The 24,443-nt window shown below is 38.1% G+C and overlaps 1 protein-coding gene across 3 annotated transcripts in view; it reads left to right on the forward strand.

Moving 5' to 3' along the window:
* The window catches only part of CFAP54 (cilia and flagella associated protein 54), a 335,725-nt gene that overhangs the window by 260,639 nt on the left and 50,643 nt on the right, over positions 1-24,443 (forward strand). For 2 of the 3 annotated variants that reach the window (XM_013963991.2, XM_005680630.3), the window contains exons 62-64: positions 5,495-5,668; positions 7,141-7,364; positions 12,397-12,570. In XM_013963991.2, coding sequence (XP_013819445.2) covers positions 5,495-5,668; positions 7,141-7,364; positions 12,397-12,570 — 572 coding nt within the window. Of the gene's footprint in view, positions 1-5,494; positions 5,669-7,140; positions 7,365-12,396; positions 12,571-24,443 lie in introns of those variants that run through there. The other variant, XR_001918076.1, reaches the window with a different exon arrangement.

Below are 24,443 nucleotides of genomic sequence, written 5' to 3' on the forward strand. Positions count from 1 at the left end.
AGAGGGACAGAGGAACCTGGTGGGCTACAGTCCGTGGAGTCTCAAAGAGTTAGACACTACTGAATGACTGAGTGTACACACACATAACCCACACTATGGCTCAGTTCAGTTCAGTCACTCAGTCGTGTCTGATTCTTTGTGACCCCATGGACTGCATCACACCAGGCCTCCCTGTCCATCACCATCTCCCGGAGTCACTCAAACTCATGTTCATCGAGTCAGTGATGCCATGCAACCATCTCATCCTCTGATATCCTCTTCTCCTCCCACCTTCAATCTTTTCCAGCATCAGGGTCTTTCAATGAGCCAGTTCTTCGCATCAGGTGGCCAAAGTATTGGAGTTTCTTCTTCAGCATCAGTCCTTCCAATGAATATTCAGGACTGATTTCCTTTAGGGTGAACTGGTTGGATCTCAGCTGGTAGCCACCTAAGAAGAATTCTGAACTGCTGCATGGAAGGTCTGGAAAAAATGCTGTGGTGATCAGTTAGGTGTCACGCATGGGCCCACACAGTGGGGAATGGCATCTCCTAACGAGGTGACCTTAGTTGATCCAATTGGGCTAATAGTCGTAAATACTAGAATTTATGCTTTACTTTTCTGTTTCAGTGGTTTTGGTAGCATCTTCCAATTTTCAGTTTTCATTTTGTACCCGTTAACACTCCTTTACTGTTGTGCAAAGATACTAATTTGAAATGACCTGATTTTTAAAAATCTGTTTTTCTTTTTAATTATTTTTGGCTGTGGTGGGTCTTCATTGCTGCACAAGGGCTTTCTCGGTGCAGCAAGCAGGGGGTTACTCTTCGTTGTGGTGCATGGATTTCTTGTTGCAGTGGCTTCTCTTATTGCAGAGCGTAGGCTCCAGGTGCACGGGCTTCAGTAGTTGCAGAGTGTGGGCTCAGTAGTTGTGTTCGGGCTGAGTTGCTCAGCAGCATGTGGAATCTTCCCAGACCAGGGATCAAATGGATGCCTCTTGCATTGCAAGGTGGATTCTTAACCACTGGACCACCAGGGAAGCCCTGAAATGACCAAATTTTTAAAGCCCAATTCATTTTGTATTTTGCCTTATGAATAATAATTTTGCTCTCTAGTATTCTTCTAGCAGTCTGATCATAAATTACTGTTACAGTTTCCCTCACTTCAGTATTTGGCTTGGAAGGAAATATTGAATCCCCAACTGATTGCTTCAAATACCCATATGGCAGTGAGGTTCATATTATAATGAATTACTAAAGGGCAAAAACAACAAATAAAAAGTGTTTGATTTTCTTTGTGTTAGCATACATTAGCATCCAGGAGAAAACCTCTTCACTCATCTTACCTTCACTAGCATTGATCTGTACACAATGTGGTAAAGGATATTCATTGTTATTGTGTGTAGAGCACTATACAGCTATTTCTGTCCAGAGGGAAGGAGGGAGAAGTCAAGAACACACCAAGGAGTAGGTCTCGCCACCCATAAACTTCTAATTTTTAGCAATCGTAGCAGGCATCCACTTTGAAATTATATAAATGCATTTTTTTAAGAGGACCATATTTTAAGCTAAAGCTGGACATAGGCTGGGTGGGCATTTGAGTTTATTAGGAACATTTTTTATTTTTTCTGGAAGAAGTACATGTGAGGCAGATACAAATGGACTAGAGGCATGGATACCATGTAGAAGGGAAGCTGATTTTGTCAGCACTCTGAGCAGTTGACAGTCAGAGAGGCATGGTGACAGAATAGACCAGTCATGTGTGGAGGATGGAATAAAGATCATCTTGCCAGAACCAGAGAGCAATTGTATGATGTCTATAGAACAGTAACAGAATTGAGTGATGCAGCTGGCCCAATTTACTGAGGTTTCTTTTGCATTGTCTTGTAGGAATACAGACCCTGAAATGATGCTACTGGCAACATAGGACCATATTTAATTTGAATGCAAAAAACACCTACTCAATATCTACTTTGGGCCCGTTATATTCAAATATATTCCGTCTTTTTGTCTTGATTTTCTTGCAGCCATAATAAAAAATTCTGCTGAGATTAAAAATTATTAAATTCTGTAATATGTTTTGAATTAAAAGTGATATTCAGAGTCAGTGTTCCTGGTTGCAGCCTCTCACAACTAAATACACTTGATATACAGAAAAATATAAATATGTGTCATGCCAAAAATGAATGTTGATGAACCTACTGTCAGAACATAAAGAAATCTATGGAGCAGAACCAAGAATCAACTAATCCTTAGTATTAATACATGCTTTGCCTCTTGAGATGGAGAAAAGCTTCCATCCTGGAAAAAATGCTTTTTGTCTTCCCTGTTCTGCCTTGTCCCTGGCTCAGAGATATGGGTCAATGCCAACTAAAAACTGGGATGTCATTCCTCTACTGCTATCCTGTTTTCTATTCCTCCGAGACACAAATTTCCCATACTGGTGGGGAGCTATAAGGACACATTATATCTTCAAATCCCAGATAACTATACCATGTACAGGTGACAATGGAGATAAATTATTCATGCTAGCAACACTGGTTATGTACATACATGCATGTGTGTGCTCACGTGCTGCACCAATTCAAATTGTCAACAATTCAGACAATGAGGGTACGATGAGAATTATCCTCAGTGAAGCGGAGGCCCCAAATCAGTGTAACCAGGCAGTCCTGGCTGGAGGTGGTAGAAACCATTGCAAAGGGATGCTTCTCAATGCAGGGTATAAGGGACACTCCCTCCAAAATATTCTTCTAAAGATAAACGTACAGATAGCGCAGATAATACATGGACAAATTTTGGCCTCATTTTTGGATTGTAAAGACAAAATAATTGTAAACAGAAAAAGCAAATTTTCTACAAATGAGCAAAAACTAAACTGGTCTTATTTTTTCTCTGTGACATTAAAGACTACATAACATTGGCCACATAAACGTAGAGGTTCTTTTTTGCTTTTAATTTAGCTCAGTGTTTTGCACAGGTAGTTTATTCTCAAGAATCACGATTCAAAATTCATAGACAGGTATGGAGAGACTGTCTCCCTTCCATCTTCTCTGCAAGTGATTCAGTTCTCTTCCCCAGAGGCAAACAGTGCTGTCAGAATGCATGTGTGTGTGCTAGGTTGCTTCAGTAGTGTCCAGCTCTTGGCAACTATATGGACTGTAGCCTACCAGGCTCCTCTGTCCAGGGGATTCTCCAGGCAAGAAGACTGGAGTGGGTTGTCAGGCCTTCCTGTAGGGGGTATTCCAGACCCAGGAATCGAACCATGGGGTGGATTCTTTACCAACTGATCTACCGGGGAACCACTAGTACCATATCAGTGCCCTATTCCTCCTATAACAAATAGCCACAAATTCAGTGACTTAAAGCAACACAATGTATTATCTTACAGTGCTGGCGTTCTGAAGCCCAACATAGGCCTTATTGGGCTAAAATTAAGGTGTCAGCAGGCTACTTTCCTCTGGAGGCATTAAGGGAGAATGTTTCCTTACTTATAGTCTTAGATTATGGTCAAGACCTAACTATGGCATAAATCCAAAAGTATCAAAGAAATGGTTAATAGTTGATACTACTTAGAAATGAAAAGTTTCTTCATGGCACACAATTACCAGAAAGAGGGTTAAATAACACGTGATAATTGAAAAGATGTATTTGCAAATAATATCACAGTTAAAGGGTTTATTTCTATAATAAAGAGCTTCTGTGTGTGTGTGTATGTGTGCTTAGTCATTCAGTCATGTCTGACTCTGCGACCCGGTGGACTGTAGTCAACCAAGCTCCTCTGTCCATAGAATTCTCTAAGCAAGAATATTGGAGTGGGTTTGCCATCTCCTCCTCCAGGAGCTCTTCCTGGCCCCAGGATCAAACTCCTGTCTCCTACATTGCAGGTGGATTCTTTACCACTGAGCCACTAGGGTAGCCCAATAGAGAGCTTCTACAAGTATTTAAGGAAAAGACATGGACCCTTTTACTAGTTAATGGAAATCTATTTGGAATACGTAAAAAATAACAAATGGATACAATTTTAGTTTTTCCAAAGGGCTATCCTATTTCTGTATTTTTTTCTAATTTCTATTGATCTATTTAGGATTCAATGCCACACTATTTTAATTATAATATAATTATAAGCCTTATAATATATTTAGTATCTATTAGAGTAAATCCTCACTTATTACTCTTTCTTTTCAAAACTGTATTTCTTTTATGGCTTTTTTTGTTCTACTTTGGAAACAACTTGTCTAGTTTAAGAAAGTTCTCTCATTATTTTATTGAAGTTGCATTACCTTTATATTTTATCCTAGGAATAACATGTTTTTATTCTGTTGAGTCACTTTAACCAAGAATATTGTATATCTTATATTTTTAGTTCATTTTCATGCCTTTTGAAAAAAAATCAGTTTAAAAATGTTTTAACATTTTCTTTAAGTAGATTTTATATGCTTCTTGTTAGACTTATTTCTCAGATATTTTATCTTAGTAGTAGTATTGCAAAATTTTTTCATTAGCTTTCTGTTGGTTGCTATTTTTGTGTATGGAGGCTATTGATAGCTCTGTACTACTTAATTATCTTTAGATATTTTTCCTCACTTTATCCTTCATGAGCAAAGTCTAGTCATAACATGTCTTCTGTAAAGGGCCAAATAGTAATATTTTATGTTTTGTGCTCTCTGTTGCAACTATTCAGCTTTGCTGTGTTAATGTGGAGGAACCATAGACAAAATGTAAATGAGCATGGCTGTATTCCATTCTTAAGGACACTGACATTTGAATTTCATATAACTTTCACATAGTACAAAACATTGTTTTAATTTTTTCAAACACTTAAAAATATAAAAACCATTCTTAGCTTATGGGTCATACATAAACATGCATTGACCTAATTTGGCCCATAAACTAGAGTTTCTCCTTATAGATCTAATTAATTCTAATTAGTGCCATCAAATTAATCCTTGTATTTGTTCAAGTTCAAGTTTTTGGTAACACAAACAATGCTGCTGTGAGTATCTTGTGCAGGACTCCTGGTACATGTATCTGAGTATCTGCATTTAAAATTTTATTAGCCTCTGCCCAGGAATTTGCTCTCATAAGTAGTATATAAGAATTATGGTATCTTCACATTTATTGCTTTCAGATTTTAGTTTCTGTTAATTGCTGAGGAATGTGAAATGGTATTTCATCTTAATTTATCTGATTTTTAATGATGCTAAAAATTTTGGCCATTTGGTTTTCCTTTTCTACAAGTTGCCAGTTAAAATTCTTTGCCCATGTTTCTGTTGGACTATCTGACTTTTTCTTATTGGTTACATAGTAGAGAGAAGATAATTAATGTGTTTTTAAACATGGTTTCTCAGTCCATGGTTTGTTATTTATGATTGGTGTCTTTTGTGATACAAATTTTTTAATTGAATGCAATCCTAATGTCAATATTTCCTTTATAAGTTGTGCTTTTTTTTTCACATATGGTTATTTTTCAAGGAAAACATAATATTTATATTCTAATTTTTTTTTTTTACACTTTCAGATAACTACCAAGTTGTCTTCCAGACTGGCTGTACATCTTCTTACCTTAGTGAAGAGATTCATGAGGATGTAGATTCTCAGAAAAAAAACCCAATTAAAGTGGATATTACATGGATTCTTCTGCTGCGCTACTATATTCACCTACAAAGAATTAATAATATGAGCAAATTGCTAGGTAGGCCTTTGAAAGAACATATTCCTTTCCAGTCATTAAGTCATGTTTCTTACTTAGAACCGTAAAATACGTTTGACATCTTTCTGAGTGAACTCTCATCAAAAGATGGAAATTTCAGGGGTTCTTTGCCTGATATACAGGGACCTTTGAAAAGAACAGCATTCCAATGTATTTAAAAATATCCTTAGAAGGAGGCATCCAGAGACTTCCCCCAAGACTACTGAAGTGCCATGTGGCTCAAAACAGTTGAGAATCAGAGTGACCCTAATGTGATAGCTTATAAAATTAACAAGGTGAAATCTTTGGTATTAAGGAGGGAAAGAATATCTAGTATTTAAAGAGAAAGACAGAATATTTAACTCTATGAAGTTTTGAGTTTTGTTTGTTTTTGTTTTTATTATAAAATCATCGTTGCTCTCTAAAGAATAGCCAAAAAAAAAAAAAAAAAAAAACCTGTTATAATCTAAGTCACATTCTCTCCTCTTGTGGTTTTGTGATGATGTGTTTATCTGTGCCCATGAAATTGGTGAGCCAGTGTTGCTTATGAGGGCAAACAGCTGGGAAAGACAGCTTGACTAAAGCAGCAGCCAGTGATGGGGATATCAGCAGGGCAAAGAGGCCAAGTCCCAAAGCAGCTCAGCCTGGTTATCAGAGTTAGTGACGGGAGAGGCAAGCACTGGGAAAGGTGGTGGGCAAGAGGTGCATCGTGATAGGGCCAGTTCAGTAGCAGAGGAAGTGGATATAATCCAGCACAGTGGGCCCCAGTGATGCCCTCCTGTTATCGATTCAGCTCCCCTGGATTCACCTGCTGGTATCTCCTGTGTCAGTCATGCACATTTTGCTTCTTCCTGCTCTGGGCTTTCTTAGAAGTGACTGAGGCCCAGCATATAGGCAGGATAGCCTGGAAGTACCAGGGACTGCACACATTCAGGAGTAACCTGCAACTGCTGAGGGAGGGAGCTGGTTGATAGATATTCCAGCATGCTAGCCCTCTGATGGAACAGTTTTCCGTGTTTTTTTCTTAGGAGATCCTCAGCAGGACTGAGTTCTCCTTGTCCATAGCTGGAGCTCCTTCCTAACTTGCTGTCATTGACTCTTTTTTTTTCTGTCACACATTTCCCATTCTCTCACTTGAGATCAGTTTTCAAATAAATTACCTGAACCTGAATTTTTGCTTTAAGATTTTTTTTGGCTGGGGATGGTGATCCCCAAATAAGATAGCTAGATTGAATGTTTTGTTTTGTTAAGCTTGAAACCAGAAGTAGGATCACAGGGTTCTGAGGTGTGCTTTCCTTCCTGTGACCAGAAGCAATTCTGTTAGTGTATAAGCTTGAAAAATGGAGGAAGGTCATGGGCAGCCACTGGGTGAGATGGGAATGTCCAGGAATGAGATTAGCAAGCAAAGGACAGCAATATTGAGACCATTCTGTTATCTAACATGATTCTATAGTGGTTTTTGTTTTTCCTTTAAGCATCTCTGAAGCCAGGATCTGGGATGTCTTTGCCAGATGACACTCTTCTCACTTCTCTTTTTAACTCTGGATTGATTTTGCGCCAAAAAGAAATGCATTTTTTCCTTAAAAGATTCTTACAGCTATATTCTTCATCTTGTATTGATGAATTTCCAAAAGAACTATTTCAAGTCATGGAAAGTCCACCTGTTCTAGAAAAAGTCTTATATGATTCAGCAAGCAAGGTAATGTTTAAAACATTATATAATTATACATTTTTTAGAAGACTTAATCATCCTTTTATTTCTAAAAGAAGCATATTAACCTCCATACTGACACAAAGGTTTTTAGTTTCCTCAGAGGTTTTACCTGAGGAAACTTTTGCCACAGAGAAAAACCAATCAGACATGCTGGTTTTCTGTTTTCATATGTTCTGTTTTGCTGCTCTTATAAGCCTTCAAAATGTCCCAGACTTTTCTCTATTCCTACACATCACAACTTCTCTCAGAGTCATTTTGCCAAGAAGTTATACAAATTTCAGTATAATACCCTATAAAGAAACTAGACTGAGAATTTCTCAATCTATACCCACTTTCTGTACCTTTGTTTTACATGTGTAATAAAAATCATTCATTTTTATTTTTAGCAGTCTTGAGTGTGCTAAGGGTAAATGGCAAGTTTTTAAGTAAATTAAAAGTTTGAAGATTTTGTAGGGGAGAGGGAAGGTGTTATTCAGTTGGATGGACTTCCCCAAAATATGTAATATGGAAACCTCTTTTAAGTTATCTATTGAAGAGACATAAAAGAGGGTCTTGAACAAGCTACTAGGGTCTTGAATAATAGTAATTTTTAAATAAACTCCCAAAATGGGTGGATTGGAAGATACTGAAAAAGTCTAAAGAGTTTCAGTAAAAATGGAGATTTGTTTCAAATTTGATATGTTCAACAATCGTATGTTGGATACTAACAATATGCCAGACACTCAGGTGGTGGAGAAAGCAGGAGTAGATAAGGCATAGTCTCTGGTGTGGTAGTAGAGAAAGATTGACAGAGTTAGCACAAAACAAAATGGCAGCACCTCACAGATGCTCTTTAAGAAAAACATGGTAAGGTTAATTGCAGAAAGAATAGGAAAATCAAAATGTTAGTTCTACTGTCAACAGCATGTAAGGCTGACTGGCAAAGTGAAAGGAAGTTATCCGAGAGATGATGAAACAGCTGAGCTTATGGTCATGAGGAATGGGAATGAAGAGATGGATATAAAAGATGTTGCTTAAGTAAAATTGAAAGCAAAACACCTTAGTGACTCTATGGCAATGGCAAGAGAAGAAGAGGGAATGAGAAAAGTTTTATCCCATCATTTGGAACCTCTGTCTATGATCCCTAGAGCATGGTAACACCATTAGCAGATACAGTGGGGGCAGAAGAGTGACAATGTTTGTGGACAAGGCTTGTATGTTCTGCTTTGAAATTATAGTAGAGAACCCAAGAGAACATAGTGTAAATTTTCAATATGTATTTGTGAAATGAATAAATCAAGTCATTTGCATAGAATTCTCTCAAAACTGGGGGGAAAAAACCCACTGATTTATCTTGACTTTGGATTTCACCATATAGCCCTTTAATTTTTACAATTATACCCATACCAGATGCATTCATGTTTCTGTTGTCAACTGTCCCAGAGAAGTGACCTGAAAATGTAGTTTGTTCCCAATGGGAACCTTTGCTCATCTTATCCTACTTAGTAACCTTATGTTTAGGGCTTCCCTGATAGCTCAGTTGGTAAGGAATCCGCTTGCAATGCAGGAGACCCCGGTTCAATTCCTAGGTGGGGAAGATTCCCTGGAGAAGGGATAGGCTACCCACCCCAATATTCTTGAGCTTCCCTTGTGGCTCAGCTGGTAAAGAATCTGCCTGCAGTGCTGGAGACCTGGGTTCAATCCCAGGGTTGGGAAGATCCCCTGGAGGAGGGAACGGCTACCCACCCCAGTATTCTGGCCTGGAGAATTCCACGAACTGTATAGCCCATGGGGTCACAAAGAGTCAGACATGACTGAGCCACTTTCACTTTCACCCTTGTGTTTGGGGTAGATAATAAAATTTTAAAAAGATCGTTCTTTGGAACAAGAGAGGAAGGTGATTTTAAAAAGTAGTGGAAAGATCCACTAAGGAATATTTATGGATTCAATCAAATGAGTCTCAACTGGGGTTATTGCCCCCAGGGCAGTGTATTGCAATCCACACAGGAGGATTTTTCAGATTACTTCCTAGACACTGGAAGTATTGAAATGCCCCAAACTCAATGCCCCTATTTCCTGTCTCAGATTCTAAGTCATTTGAGAAATAAAAGAGTAAGGCATACTGAGATTAAAAAATACCTTACTTTATGAGTTATGCCATTGATATTATAGGAAATGGTAAATAGTAAATGGTATTTACTGGTAAATGGTCTCTCTAGTAGTGATTAGCAAAGTTGACAGTTCTACCAGTCCAGGCTGATGGGTGTTGGTGGAGAGGAGGGTCATTACAGGTCTCTTTAAAACCTGCGGAGCCAGAAACTCCTTTAAAATCTGTCGCATGAAGGAGCAGAGGATGTTCACTCCCTGAAAACACTATGCTTGGAAGAAGAGTAGAATTATGCATATCCAAAATTCTTTTTTTCAAATTCACCGATTAAGTAACTCTCTCTAGGGAGAGGAGCAGAGAGAAGGTGAAAAGGCCTGGGGTGTATTGTTACTGTCTGGCCCTCCACCTGGCAGAAACCAGTAGAGTAGGATCAGATCATTTCCATCTAACACAACTGTCTGAGTCACCCCTCCTAGGGCCTGAGACTGCCTTGAGGATTCCTTCCATGTGCCCCAGATACCTCAGGTGTTTTGGAATAGAAGAGAGAGAATGAGAAAGTTGAGAACTATCGTTTCAGTGGATGTATTCTTGTGAATATTTTATAAGAGTTTGGAAACTAATGTATGTGATTTCTTAAATACTGTTCTGAAAGGAGCTTTGCTGAGCATTTCATTATTAAGGGCAGCCTGTCATTACCCAGTTCCTAAGGATGGTGCTCCAAACATACAACCTTGAACACAGTGTAAATACATACAATATTTCTAATGCAGTAATGATATCAAAGAGTTGTTTCACCGTGTTTGCTCTTTATTTTGATATAATTAGTGGAACACTCTCCCAGAATAATCAGCCCTGGAGATCACTGTCGCTTGCCTGACAGGTGCAAGCCACCTAATCATGTGTTCGTTTCACTGGGGTAGACAGCTAACGAGCATAAAGCCTTTTGGATTTTTTAAAAAGTAAACTCCAAGCTTGGCTGACTTTTATAATAACATTTCTGAGCCTTTAATCACTCAGGAGGCCATTTCAATCAAGCCCTTCCCACAATTTTGTACTTAAACCTGTTTTTCCCCCACAAAGAAGTAGATATATTTCCAGAACCATCATATATACATGTCATGCTCATCAGCTTTGTGAGTCTGCCTGTTGTCAAGTCTACTGAAGCTTTATGATGGAAAAACAAAGACGCCAAACAAATTACATTAAAAATTCCGGAAAGGACATGATTAAAATGGTGCACAGTGCTGAGTTATTCATGTTTAGTCTGTGTGCCCGTGACAGACTGCGTAAGGTCAAACATTTGATTAGTGCAGAGTGATTTGATGATCATAGTACATGATGAACAAGAGTGCTTCTGGTAAGTCTGTTGTTTCATTCCTTTCAAAGAATAAATCAAATATATCAAAAGTACCTGGTGTATAGCCCATTGACTAACTTATGTAATTAATCCCATTAGGGATTAGATATTGTGTTTTTTAAAAGAGAAAAGAAAATTAAATGCCTATATTAACATTGATTTCTGTTGCAGTTCATTATTATTATGCTATTGTGTAAATAAACACTATATATATGTTGACATAGAAGGCATTTACTTTTTATTTTTCTCCACTTAGTTATTAAATATGAATTCTTTTCTAAAATAGTTGTCAGAGCTCTGAAAGGCACTCAAATATGAAAAAAATGAACATTTTTTTCCTGAATCAATTATTTACCTGATTTTTTGGTGAACTGCCTGACATAGAGTTAATAATTTCATTTATTGTGCATGTTGGTCATGCTTTTAGTGTCCTAGTGCTAATAAATGAGGATTCTGGCTTATCATATCCTTTTATGACAGTCTCTAGACATTTTAAAATAGTTTTCACCTTTAGTATTACCTTTCAGTCAAGACATATTTTTTTCTTTTATCAGTAGACAACCAGAAAGGTCAGTGTATTTATTTCTCTTTTTATATTATTTTGAAGAACTTTGCATTGACAGTCTTCAGTTGTATCTTGAAGAGGCTTAGAAATGGAAGGTAGAGAGTCTTACAGAAACACCAGGCCTTTCTTTACAGTCACTGACATGTTCCCCTTGGTCACCAAACGTTTAGATGCCTTTGGAGGACAAGATTTAGTAGAAGAATTGCTTTCCAGTTACCACACTGTAATCTTGGGACTAATGAGAATTTAATTTTGAAAATAGTTTACACTCCACTGAAGAAAGTCCTTTTTAGAAGTGAGATATTATTATCATTATTATCTTTCTGGCTAGATTCTACTTTTGTTAACAGCAATCATGCTTTACTTTTTTTTAGCTACCTTAAGGAACTAAGTAAATATTTTATGCAATCACCAATTGCAGTTTATACATTTATGCTTCTTGAAAACTCCTGATTCAGCGACCAAGTTCTATCAAATGAGCTGGGCCCAGATTAACCAAGACTAAACTTGCAAACCAGCCATATTCATTTAAAGGGGGAATGAAAGTAATGGATTTTGACCTCTTACAGCAAAAGCTGTGTATTATTTTTCATAAGGTACTACAAAGAAAATGCTGTTGGAAAGCAGATAATAAATTGTAACCAAACCCTTAGTATATATACACCAATGAATAAACCAGAAGAAAAGTAGATGTTCTTAGACTCTATGGTGATCTTGAGACTGAAGTGATAGCGCAGATATTTCCCCTCTAGATCGTTACTCTTGGATATTCACCAAAGTGGAAGACATTTGTTGAGTCCACTGGGTTTTGAAGCATATTTTTTTTTCCACAGAAGAATCTTCTCTGTGGTAATTGGGAAGTTTTTAAGACCTACATCCATAAAGCAAGCTGAGATGATTCCCAGAGTTTTCCAGTATAGCCACTATTGAATGCAAATTGAATCAATGTCTTAAATATTGAATATGTTCATTGCCAGCAGTAAAGTGAGTGTTTCTGTTTGTTCCCCAGACAGGAGTAACTGATGCTTCTCTATACTCCGATTTATCATTAAAGAGCGTTACCAGCCCATTGTATGGAGACTCTGTGCCATCAGTTGTGGCAACACAAGCTGTAAACAAAGAACTTTGTTTTCAGTGGTACATTCCTCCCCTGGAAAAACCTCCAAAGGAAACAGAACCTATGGTATGTAATATAATTACAAAGCTAAATCTTAGCTTTGGATGTAAAGTTTAACAGAGCCATTATAAGAGTAGAGAATATCCTCTAATCATATAAACAGAAATGTATAGCAATTTAGAGTCTATATTGTCTAGTAAAATAACTGTGCAAGTAACTAAGAAATCTTGAGAATGTCTGATTCCTGTTGATCATTTTCCTTTTTCCTGAACTTAAAGAGAAACTTTTCAGTGTATCAGCATTATATGTGACATTTAATGTTTTCTTACAGTTATCCTTTATCACATTAAGGAGATTTTTTTTCCTATTTCCACTTTGATAGAAAGTTTTTTTCGTGACTATTTTACTGTATCTATTAAGATGACTTTATGACTGATCTCTTTTAATATGGTAGTTGATTTTATATGTTAAATCAACCATGTGCTTCTGAAATTGGCCATGATGTATTAATTTTATTGGATTTTGTTGGCTAATGTTTCCTAATGAATTTTTGCCACTGTTTTCAAGAGAAATGGGGCTTCCCTTGTGGCTCAGCTGGTAAAGAATCCACCTGCAATGTGGGAGACCTAGGTTTGATCCCTGGGTTGGGAAGATCCTGTAGAGAAGGGAAAGGCTATCCACTCCAGTATTCTGGCCTGGAGAATTCCATGGACTGTATAGGCCATGGGGTCACAAAGAGTTGGGCACAACTGAGTGACTTTCACTCAAGAGTAATATTGGGCTATAATTTTTCCTTTTTGTGCTATCTTTGTCAGATATTTTCTGTATGAGGCTTTTGTTAGGCTCATAAAATTCATTGATAAATAAAATCATGGTTTTCTGTTCAATGGTGAAGTTTGTGTAAGTTTGTGGTGGTGATACAATTGTTAAGTTGTGTCTGACTCTTGCCATCCCAGGGAATGTAGCCCGCCAGGCTTCTTTGTTTATGGGGATTCTCCAGGCAAGAATGCTGGAGTGGGTTGCCATTTCCTTCTCCAGGGGATCTTCCTGACCCAGGGATCGAACCGGAGACTCTTGCATTTTCTGCATGGTAGGCAAATTCTTTACCACTGAACTCGATTCCGTTCAGTCATTCAGCTGTGTCCAACTCTTTGCTACCCCATGGACTGCAGCATGCCAGGCTTCCCTGTCCATCACCAACTCCCAGACTTGTTCAAACTCATGTCTATCAAGTTGGTGATGCCATCCAAGCATCTAATCCTCTGTTGTCCCCATCTCCTCCTGGCTTTAATCTTTCCCAGCATCAGAGTCTTTTCCAATGAGTGAGTTATTCGCTTCAGGTGGTCAGAGTATTGGAGTTTCAGCTTCAGCATCAGTCCTTCCAATGAATATTCAGGACTGACTTCCTTTAGGATTGACTGGTTGGATCTCCTTGCAGTCCAAGGGACTCTCAAGAGTCTTCTCCAACACCATAGTTCAAAAGTGTCAGTTCTTTGGTGCTCAGCTTTCTTTATAGCCAAACTCTTACATCCATACATGACTACTGGAAAAACCATAGATTTGACTAGACGGACCTTTGTTAGTAAAGTAATGTCTCTGCTTTTTAATATGCTGTCTATGTGGGTCATAGCTTTTCTTCCAAGGAGCAAGCATCTTTTAATTTCATGGCTGCAGTCACCATCTGATTTTGGAGCCCCGCAAAAGAAAGTCTGTCACTGTTTCCCTTATTTCCCCATCTATTTGCCATGAAGTGATGGGGCTGGATGCAATGATCTTAGTTTTTTGAATGTTGAGTTTTAAACCAACTTTTTCACTCTCCTCTTTCACTTTTATCAAGAGGCTCTTTAGTTCTTTGCTTTCTGCCATAAAGGTGGTGTCATCTGCATATCTGAGGTTATTGATATTTCTCCTAGCAATCCTGATTCCAGCTTGTGCTTCATCCAGCCAGGCATTTCTCATGATGTACTCTGAATATAAGTTAAATAGGCAGGGTGACAATAAACAGCCTTGACGTATTCCTTTCCCAATTTGGGGCCAGTCTGTTGTTCCATGTCCGACTCTAACTGTTGTTTCTTGACCTGCATACAGATTTCTCAGAAGGCAGGTAAGGTGGTCTCGTATTCCCATTTCTTTAAGAATTTTCCACAGTTTGTTGTGATCCACACAGTCCAGGGTTGTAAGTTTGGAGTAACCCTTTTTCTCAGATACTTGCTAAGAGTTTATCAAAGTAAAGCACTTATGTTTTTGTTGTGAGGCAATATAAGACTAGAGATATAATTCTCCATAGTTAGAGGCAGTCTTTAAGTAATAGTACTAACAACGTGCTGGTTTTCAGAGCTGGTATCAGTTCTGGTTGGGCTAATATCTGTTCCAATGGTAAGTGCATGTGTCAAAACAAGTTTTAAGTATTTTAACTGTCACCCCTGTGACAGAACATTGGGGTTTTCTATTTCTTCTTAGGTCAGTTTTGTCTAAAGTTTCATTTTCTAGGAATTTTTCCATTTTATTTAAAATTTATCTCATCTTTTTGGATAAGGCAATGGCTACCCACTCCAGTGTTCGTGCCTGGAGAATCCCATGGACAGAGGAGTCTGGTGGGTTACAGTCCATGAAATTGCAAAGAGTCAGACACGACTGAGCGACTAAGCATGCATGCTCATCTTTTTAACCAATCAGTGTGTTTGTAGCTGAAGTGCCCCTTTGAAACCTTATATTGCTTATCTGTGCATTTTTTCTTGGTTATTGTCACCAGAGATTTCTCATTAATTAATTTTATTTCATTAATCCTATATATCTTTCTTCTACTGTTTTTTTTTAATGTGTGTATGTGTTTTCTTTTCCTAACTGACTTCTTGAGATAGATGTTTAGCTCAATATTTAGTCCTTTCTTTCTTAATCTATGCATTTAAGGCTATCAGTTTCTCTCTAAATTTTGCTTTGGCTTCATCCTACAAGTTTTTATTATAGTATTGTCATCATCTTTCAGTAAAAAAATCACTTTTTAAACTTCCAATATGATTTCTTCTTTGACTTACAAGTCATTTCAACATGTTTCTGAAATTACTAACTATATGAAGTTTTTCTAATTATCTTTTGTTATTTATTCCTAGATTATTTTGTTCTGTGTTAATAAAAAATATTCTATATGATATTATATATGAAACTTGCTTTTTTTTTTTTACCAGGAAATGTTTATTGTGTAAATATTCCACTGCTCTTAAAAAGAATGTGCTCTCCTCAATTGTTGAGGCAGTGTTGATATATGTGTAGTAGGTCAGTCTGTGTAGTCTTATTCAGGTACTCTGTATCCTTACTGACTTTTCAATTTTTGTTTTGCTTCTTATTTTTTTTTAAATCAAGAACTGTTGACCCTTGAACAACATAAGAGTCAGGGTGCTGGCCTTCCACACAGATAAAAAAATCTATGTGTAACTTTACAGTTGGCTTTCCACATCCACATTTGTGGATTCAGCCAACCATGGATTGTGTATAATAGTATAATTGTACGTATTTATTGAAAAAAATTCTCATAAAGTAGGACCTGTACAATTCAAACCTATGTGTTCAAGAGATTTTACCATTTTATTCTGTCACTGAGATTGTTGTTGTTTCAGTTTTTTCTTGTAGTTCTGTCAAATTTTGCTTTATGTAATCGGAGGCTTTGCTCTTAGGTACAATCAGGTTGACAAGTGTTGTGACTTCTTGGCGATTTCAGTATTTTGTCATTTTGAAGTGACTTCTGACCTTTTCATAAGAATGCTTTTTTCCTCATAAAGTCTGCCTTGTCTGATATTACTAGAGGAAAATGACTTTCTCATGGTTATTATTTTCACAGTATTTCTTTTTCCAGCCTTTTGCTTTCAACCCTTTTTTGTCGTTGTGTTTTAGTTGTATTTTTAAATAAAAACATGTGGGGAGGGAGGTGGGAGGGGGGTTCATGTTTGGGAACGCATGTAAGAATTAAAGATTTTAAAATTTAAGGCAGAGAGGGAAAGATGGCGGAGGAATAGGACGGGAAGACCACTTTCTCCCTCACAAATTCCTCAAAAGAACATTTCAACGCCGAGCAAACTTCACAAAACAACTTCTGTAGGCTGGCAGAGGACATCAGGCAACCAGAAAAGCAGATCATTGTCTTCAAAAACAGGTAGGAAAAAATATAAAAGACGAAAAAGGAGACAAAGGAGGTGGGGAGGGAGCTCCGTCCCGGGAAGGGAAGCCGGTCCCGGGAAGGGAATTTTAAGAAGAGAGGTTTCCAAACACCAGGAAACACTCTCCCTGCCGAGTCTGTGGCGAGCCTTGGAAACACAGAGGGCAACATAACAGGAAGGAAAAATAGATAAATAATTAAAACCAACAGATTACAAGCCCAACAGTAACTCCCCCAGCGGAAAAGCAGCACAGACGCCTGCATCCGCCACTGGGAAGTGGGGGCAGGGCAGGGACGCGCGGGAGGCGCGGGCTGCAGAGCTTTGTAAGAATTGGGCAGGAACGCCCCACGCACAACCAGAACGATCTAACTTGGGCTAGCAAACCAGACTGTGGGATAGCTACCACGCGAAAAGCTCGAACATAAGACACCGCCAGGACCGAGCACAGAACAAAGGACGGAACGGGAAAACCCGGCTGCAGACCATCCCCCGCCGGGGACAGGCAGCCAGAGCTGTAAGGACTGGAAAGGGGCAATTGCAGACTCGGAGAGACTTTACTTACCTAACTGCAAGCAAGCTCCTTTGCTAAGACTTCTGGGGGTGCTGGACAGTCACAGTCTGCCTCACGGGGGGCGCCAGCAGTCCACCCAGAAAGCTGATCAGCAGCGGCAGAAAAGGTGACAAGCCGCGGCGATCTCGCTCGCCAAACTCCTGAGCTACTCGGACCTGGGAAGGGCACAAAGCGCAGTCCCAGCCGAATCTGTGCCTCTGAGGGCTGCCTGAGCGCCGAACCTGAGCGGCTTGGACTGGGGAAGTGCACGCAGCCTAGGGCCGGCCCCAGACGGTTCCCGGCTGAGCATCCTAGAGCCGGAGCGGTTTGTGCGCCGCGAGAAAGGACAGGTCAAGCTGGGCAGAGATACTGCGTGCACACGACAGTGCTATTTGTTAGCAGCAGCCCCCCTCCCCACAGCGCAACTGAACTAGTGAGCCTAAAAAGCCAGCAAACAGAAGAAGTTAAACAGAGGGAACCTCCTTGGAAGTGATCCCACACGGCCCATTACACCAGAAAGGGCCAGATATTTTTAATATTTTTAAAATCATTCCTTTTTTTTTTTTTTTTTGCTTTTTTTTTCTAACTTTTTTTTAATTGTTAAGTCTTCTATTTCTCCTCTAATTTTTATTTCTATAACCTATTATTACTATATTTTTTTTGTTTGTTTTTTAAAAAGACTTTTTTTTTTTTTTTTTAAGGCAAACACCATATACAGTCTTTGGATGGTTGTTGATGGCTTTTTTTTTTTTTGATTGTTTGTTTGTTTGTTTGTTTTTTAATAATTCTTTTTCTTTCTTTTTTTTTCTTTCTTTCTTCCTTTTTCCTTCTGCTTCTCTCTAATATTGTATCTTTGAAAATCCAACCTCTACTCTAGATATTTAATCTTTGCTCTTAGGTTTTTGTGGTCAATTTTGTACATTTAAAAACCCAAACTTCACTATCCCAGTTTACCTGAGAGCGAGATTACTGGCTTGACCACTCTCTCCTCCTCTGGACTCTCCTTTTTCTCCACCAGGTGGCCTCTGTCTCTTTTCTCCCCCATCTCTCCTCTATCCAACTCTGTGAATCTCTGTGTGTTCCAGACGGTGGAGAACACCTAAGGAACAGGTTACTGGCAGGATTTGTCTCTCTCCTACTCATTCCTCTCTCTGATCCTCCTGGTCACCTCTGTCTACTTCCTCCCTCTCCTCTTCCCCGTATAACTCTGTAAATACCTCTGAGCGGTCCAGACTATAGAGCGCACATAAGGAAGTGACTACTGGCTAGCTTGCTCTCTTCTCTTTTGATCTCACCGCATCTCATTCCAGTTACCTCTAACTACCCCCTCCATCTTCTCTTCTCCTTATAACTCAGTGAACCTCTCTGAGTGTCCCTCAATGTGGAGAAACTTTTCATCTTTAACCTAGATGTTTTATCATCAGTGCTGTATAGATGGAGAAGTCTAGAGGCTACTGTAAAAAATAAAACTGAAAACCAGAAGCAGGAGGCTTAAATCCAAAGCCTGAAAACATTAGAGAACTCTTGAATTCAGGGAACATTAAGCAATAGGAGCCCATCTAATGCCTTCATACCTACACCAAAACCAAGTTCCACCCAAGGGCCAACAAATTCCAAAACAAGACATACCACGCAAATTCTCCAGCAACACAGGAACACTCCCCTGAGCTTCAATATACAGGCAGCTCAAAATTATCCCAAAACCTTTGATGTCTCGTAACCCATTACGGGTCACTCCATTGCACTCCAGAGAGAAGAAACCCAGCTCCATCCACCAAAACTCCAACACAAGCCTCCCTAACCAGGAAACCTTGACAAGCCACTGATAGAACCCCACCCAAAGTGAGGAAGCTCCATAATAAAGAGAACTCCACAAATTCCCAGAATATAAAAAGGCCACCCCAAACGCAGCAATATAACCAAGATGAAGAGACAGAGGAATACACAGCAGGTAAAGGAACAGGAGAGTTGCCCACCAAACCAAACAAAAGTGGAAGAAGTAGGGAATCTACCAGAGAAGGAATTCCGAATATTGATAGTGAAAATGATCCAAAATCTTGAAATCAAAATGGAATCACAGATAAATAGGCTAGAGACAAGGATTGAGAAGATGCAAGAAAGGTTTAACAAGGACCTAGAAGAAATAAAAAAGAGTCAAAATATAATGAATAATGCAATAAATGAGATCAGAAACACTCTGGAGGCAACAATTAGTAGAATAACGGAGGCAGAAGATAGGATTAGTGAAATAGAAGATAGAATGGTAGAAATAAATGAATCAGAGAGGAAACAAGAAAAACGAATTAAAAGAAATGAGGACAATCTCAGAGACCTCCAGGACAATATGAAACGCTCCAACATTCGAATTATAGGAGTCCCAGAAGAAGAAGACAGAAAGAAAGATCATGAGAAAATCCTTGAGGAGATAATAGTTGAAAACTTCCCTAAAATGGGGAAGGAAATAATCACCCAAGTCCAAGAAACACAGAGAGTTCCAAATAGGATAAACCCAAGGCGAAACACCCCAAGACACATATTAATCAAATTAACAAAGATCAAACACAAAGAACAAATATTAAAAGCAGCAAGGGAAAAACAACAAATAACACACAAGGGGATTCCCATTAGGATAACAGCTGATCTTTCAATAGAAACTCTTCAGGCCAGGAGGGAATGGCAAAACATACTTAAAGTGATGAAAGACAATAACCTACAGCCCAGAATACTGTACCCAGCAAGGATCTCATTCAAATATGAAGGAGAAATCAAAAGCTTTACAGACAAGCAAAAGCTGAGAGAATTCAGCACCACCAAACCAGCTCTCCAACAAATTCTAAAGGATATTCTCTAGACAGGAAGCACGAAAAGGGTGTGTAAACTCGAACCCAAAACAATAAAGTAAATGGTAACGGGATCACACATATCAATAATTACCTTAAACGTAAATGGGTTGAACGCCCCAACCAAAAGACAAAGACTGGCCGAATGGATACAAAAACAAGACCCCTCTATATGCTGCTTACAAGAGACCCACCTCAAAACAAGGGACACATACAGACTGAAAGTGAAGGGCTGGAAAAAGATATACCATGCAAATAGAGACCAAAAGAAAGCAGGAGTGGCAATACTCATATCCGATAAAATAGACTTTAAAACAAAGGCTGTGAAAAGAGACAAAGAAGGCCACTACATAATGATCAAAGGAACAATCCAAGAAGAAGATATAACAATTATAAATATATATGCCCCCAATATAGGAGCCCCGCAATATGTAAGAGGAATGCTAAGAAGTATGAAAGGGGAAATCAACAATAACACAATAATAGTGGGAGACTTTAATACCCCACTCACACCTATGGACAGATCAACTAAACAGAAAATTAACAAAGAAACGCAAACTTTAAATGATACATTAGATCAGTTAGACCTAATTGATATCTATAGGACTTTTCACCCCAAAACAATGAATTTCACTTTTTTTTCAAGTGCTCATGGAACCTTCTCCAGGATAGATCACATCCTGGGCCATAAATCTAAACTTGATAAATTCAAAAAAATCGAAATCATTCCAAGCATCTTTTCTGACCATAATGCATTAAGATTAGATCTCAATTACAGGAGAAAAACTATTAAAAATTCCAACATATGGAGGTTGAACAACACAGTTCTGAATAACCAACAAATCACAGAAGAAATCAAAAAAGAAATCAAAATATGCATAGAAACTAATGAAAATGAAAACACAACAACCCAAAACCTGTGGGACACTATAAAAGCAGTGCTAAGAGGAAAGTTCATAGCAATACAGGCATACCTCAAGAAACAAGAAAAAAGTCAAATAAATAACCTAACTCTGCAACTAAAGCAACTAGAAAAGGAAGAGTTGGAGAACCCCAGAGTTAGTAGAAGGAAAGAAATCTTAAAAATTAGGGCAGAAATAAATGCAAAAGAAACAAAAGAGACCATAGCAAAAATCAACAAAGCCAAAAGCTGGTTCTTTGAAAGGATAAATAAAATTGACAAACCATTAGCCAGACTCATCAAGAAGCAAAGAGAGAAAAATCAAATCAATAAAATTAGAAATGAAAATGGAGAGATCACAACAGACAACACAGAAATACAAAGGATCATAAGAGACTACTATCAGCAGTTGTATGCCAATAAAATGGACAACGTGGAAGAAATGGACAAATTCTTAGAAAAGTACAATTTTCCAAAACTGAACCAGGAAGAAATAGAAAATCTTAACAGACCCATCACAAGCACGGAAATTGAAACGGTAATCAGAAATCTTCCAGCAAACAAAAGCCCAGGTCCAGACGGCTTCACAGCTGAATTCTACCAAAAATTTCGAGAAGAGCTAACACCTATCCTCCTCAAACTCTTCCAGAAAATTGCAGAGGAAGGTAAACTTCCAAACTCATTCTATGAGGCCACCATCACCCTAATACCAAAACCTGACAAAGATGTCACAAAAAAGGAAAACTACAGGCCAATATCACTGACGAACATAGATGCAAAAATCCTCAACAAAATTCTAGCAATCAGAATCCAACAACACATTAAAAAGATCATACACCATGACCAAGTGGGCTTTATCCCAGGGATGCAAGGATTCTTCAATATCCTCAAATCAATCAATGTAATTCACCACATTAACAAATTGAAAAATAAAAACCATATGATTATCTCAATAGATGCAGAGAAGGCCTTTGACAAAATTCAACATCCATTTATGATAAAAACTCTCCAGAAAGCAGGAATAGAAGGAACATACCTCAACATAATAAAAGCTATATATGACAAACCCACAGCAAACATTATCCTCAATGGTGAAAAATTGAAAGCATTTCCCCTAAAGTCAGGAACAAGACAAGGGTGTCCACTTTCACCGCTACTATTCAACATAGTTCTGGAAGTTTTGGCCACAGCAATCAGAGCAGAAAAAGAAATAAAAGGAATCCAAATTGGAAAAGAAGAAGTAAAACTCTCACTGTTTGCAGATGACATGATCCTCTACATGGAAAACCCTAAAGACTCCACCAGAAAATTACTAGAGCTAATCAATGAATATAGTAAAGTTGCAGGATATAAAATCAACACACAGAAATCCCTTGCATTCCTTTACACGAATAATGAGAAAGTAGAAAAAGAAATTAAGGAAACAATTCCATTCACCATTGCAACGAAAAGAATAAAATACTTAGGAATATATCTACCTAAAGAAACTAAAGACCTATATATAGAAAACTATAAAACACTGATGAAAGAAATCAAAGAGGACACTAATAGATGGAGAAATATACCATGTTCATGGATCGGAAGAATCAATATAGTGAAAATGAGTATACTACCCAAAGCAATTTACAAATTCAATGCAATCCCTATCAAGCTACCAGCCACATTTTTCACAGAACTAGAACAAATAATTTCAAGATTTGTATGGAAATACAAAAAAACCTCTAATTGCCAAAGCAATCTTGAGAAAGAAGAATGGAACTGGAGGAATCAACTTGCCTGACTTCAGGCTCTACTACAAAGCCACAGTCATCAAGACAGTATGGTACTGGCACAAAGACAGACATATAGATCAATGGAACAAAATAGAAAGCCCAGAGATAAATCCACACACATATGGACACCTTATCTTTGACAAAGGAGGCAAGAATATACAATGGAGTAAAGACAATCTCTTTAACAAGTGGTGCTGGGAAAACTGGTCAACCACTTGTAAAAGAATGAAACTAGATCACTTTCTATCACCGTACACAAAAATAAACTCAAAATGGATTAAAGATCTAAATGTAAGATCAGAAACTATAAAACTCCTAGAGGAGAACATAGGCAAAACACTCTCCGACATAAATCACAGCAGGATCCTCTATGATCCACCTCCCAGAATATTGGAAATAAAAGCAAAAATAAACAAATGGGATCTAATTAAAATTAAAAGCTTCTGTACAACAAAGGAAAATATAAGCAAGGTGAAAAGACAGCCTTCTGAATGGGAGAAAATAATAGCAAATGAAACAACTGACAAACAACTAATCTCAAAAATATACAAGCAACTTCTGCAGCTCAATTCCAGAAAAATAAACGACCCAATCAAAAAATGGGCCAAAGAACTAAATAGACATTTCTCCAAAGAAGACATACGGATGGCTAACAAACACATGAAAAGATGCTCAACATCACTCATTATTAGAGAAATGCAAATCAAAACCACAATGAGGTACCACTTCACACCAGTCAGAATGGCTGCCATCCAAAAATCTGCAAGCAATAAATGCTGGAGAGGGTGTGGAGAAAAGGGAACCCTCCTACACTGTTGGTGGGAATGCAAACTAGTACAGCCACTATGGAGAACAGTGTGGAGATTCCTTAAAAAATTGCAAATAGAACTACCTTATGACCCAGCAATCCCACTTCTGGGCATACACACGGAGGAAACCAGAATTGAAAGAGACACATGTACCCCAATGTTCATCGCAGCACTGTTTATAATAGCCAGGACATGGAAACAACCTAGATGTCCATCAGCAGATGAATGGATAAGAAAGCTGTGGTACATATACACAATGGAGTATTACTCAGCCGTTAAAAAGAATTCATTTGAATCAGTTCTGATGAGATGGATGAAACTGGAGCCAATTATACAGAGTGAAGTAAGCCAGAAAGAAAAACACCAATACAGTATACTAACACATATATATGGAATTTAGGAAGATGGCAATGACGACCCTGTATGCAAGACAGGAAAAAAGACACAGATGTGTATACCGGACTTTTGGACTCAGAGGGAGAGGGAGAGGGTGGGATGATTTGGGAGAATGGGAATTCTAACATGTATACTGTCATGTAAGAATTGAATTGCCAGTCCATGTCTGACGTAGGGTGCAGCTTGCTTGGGGCTGGTGCATGGGGATGACCCAGAGAGATGTTGTGGGGAGGGAGGTGGGAGGGGGTTCATGTTTGGGAACGCATGTAAGAATTAAAGATGTTAAAATTTAAAAAAAATAAAAAATTTAAAAAAAATTAAAAAACAAAAAACAAAAAAAGAAATATGCTTGGATATCTTAAAATGCAGTCTGACAACATTGTATTTTGACTAGCAAAGGTAGTCCAGTCATAGTTAACATAAATGCTACTCTATTTGTTTTGAAATCTACCATATTATTTTAAACTATTACTTCTCTCAGTTTTCTGTCTTTCTCTCATTTTGGGATTTATTATTTTTC

The sequence above is a fragment of the Capra hircus genome, chromosome 5 (genome assembly GCF_001704415.2).
Source record: "Capra hircus breed San Clemente chromosome 5, ASM170441v1, whole genome shotgun sequence".
NCBI classification, from domain to species: domain Eukaryota; kingdom Metazoa; phylum Chordata; class Mammalia; order Artiodactyla; family Bovidae; genus Capra; species Capra hircus.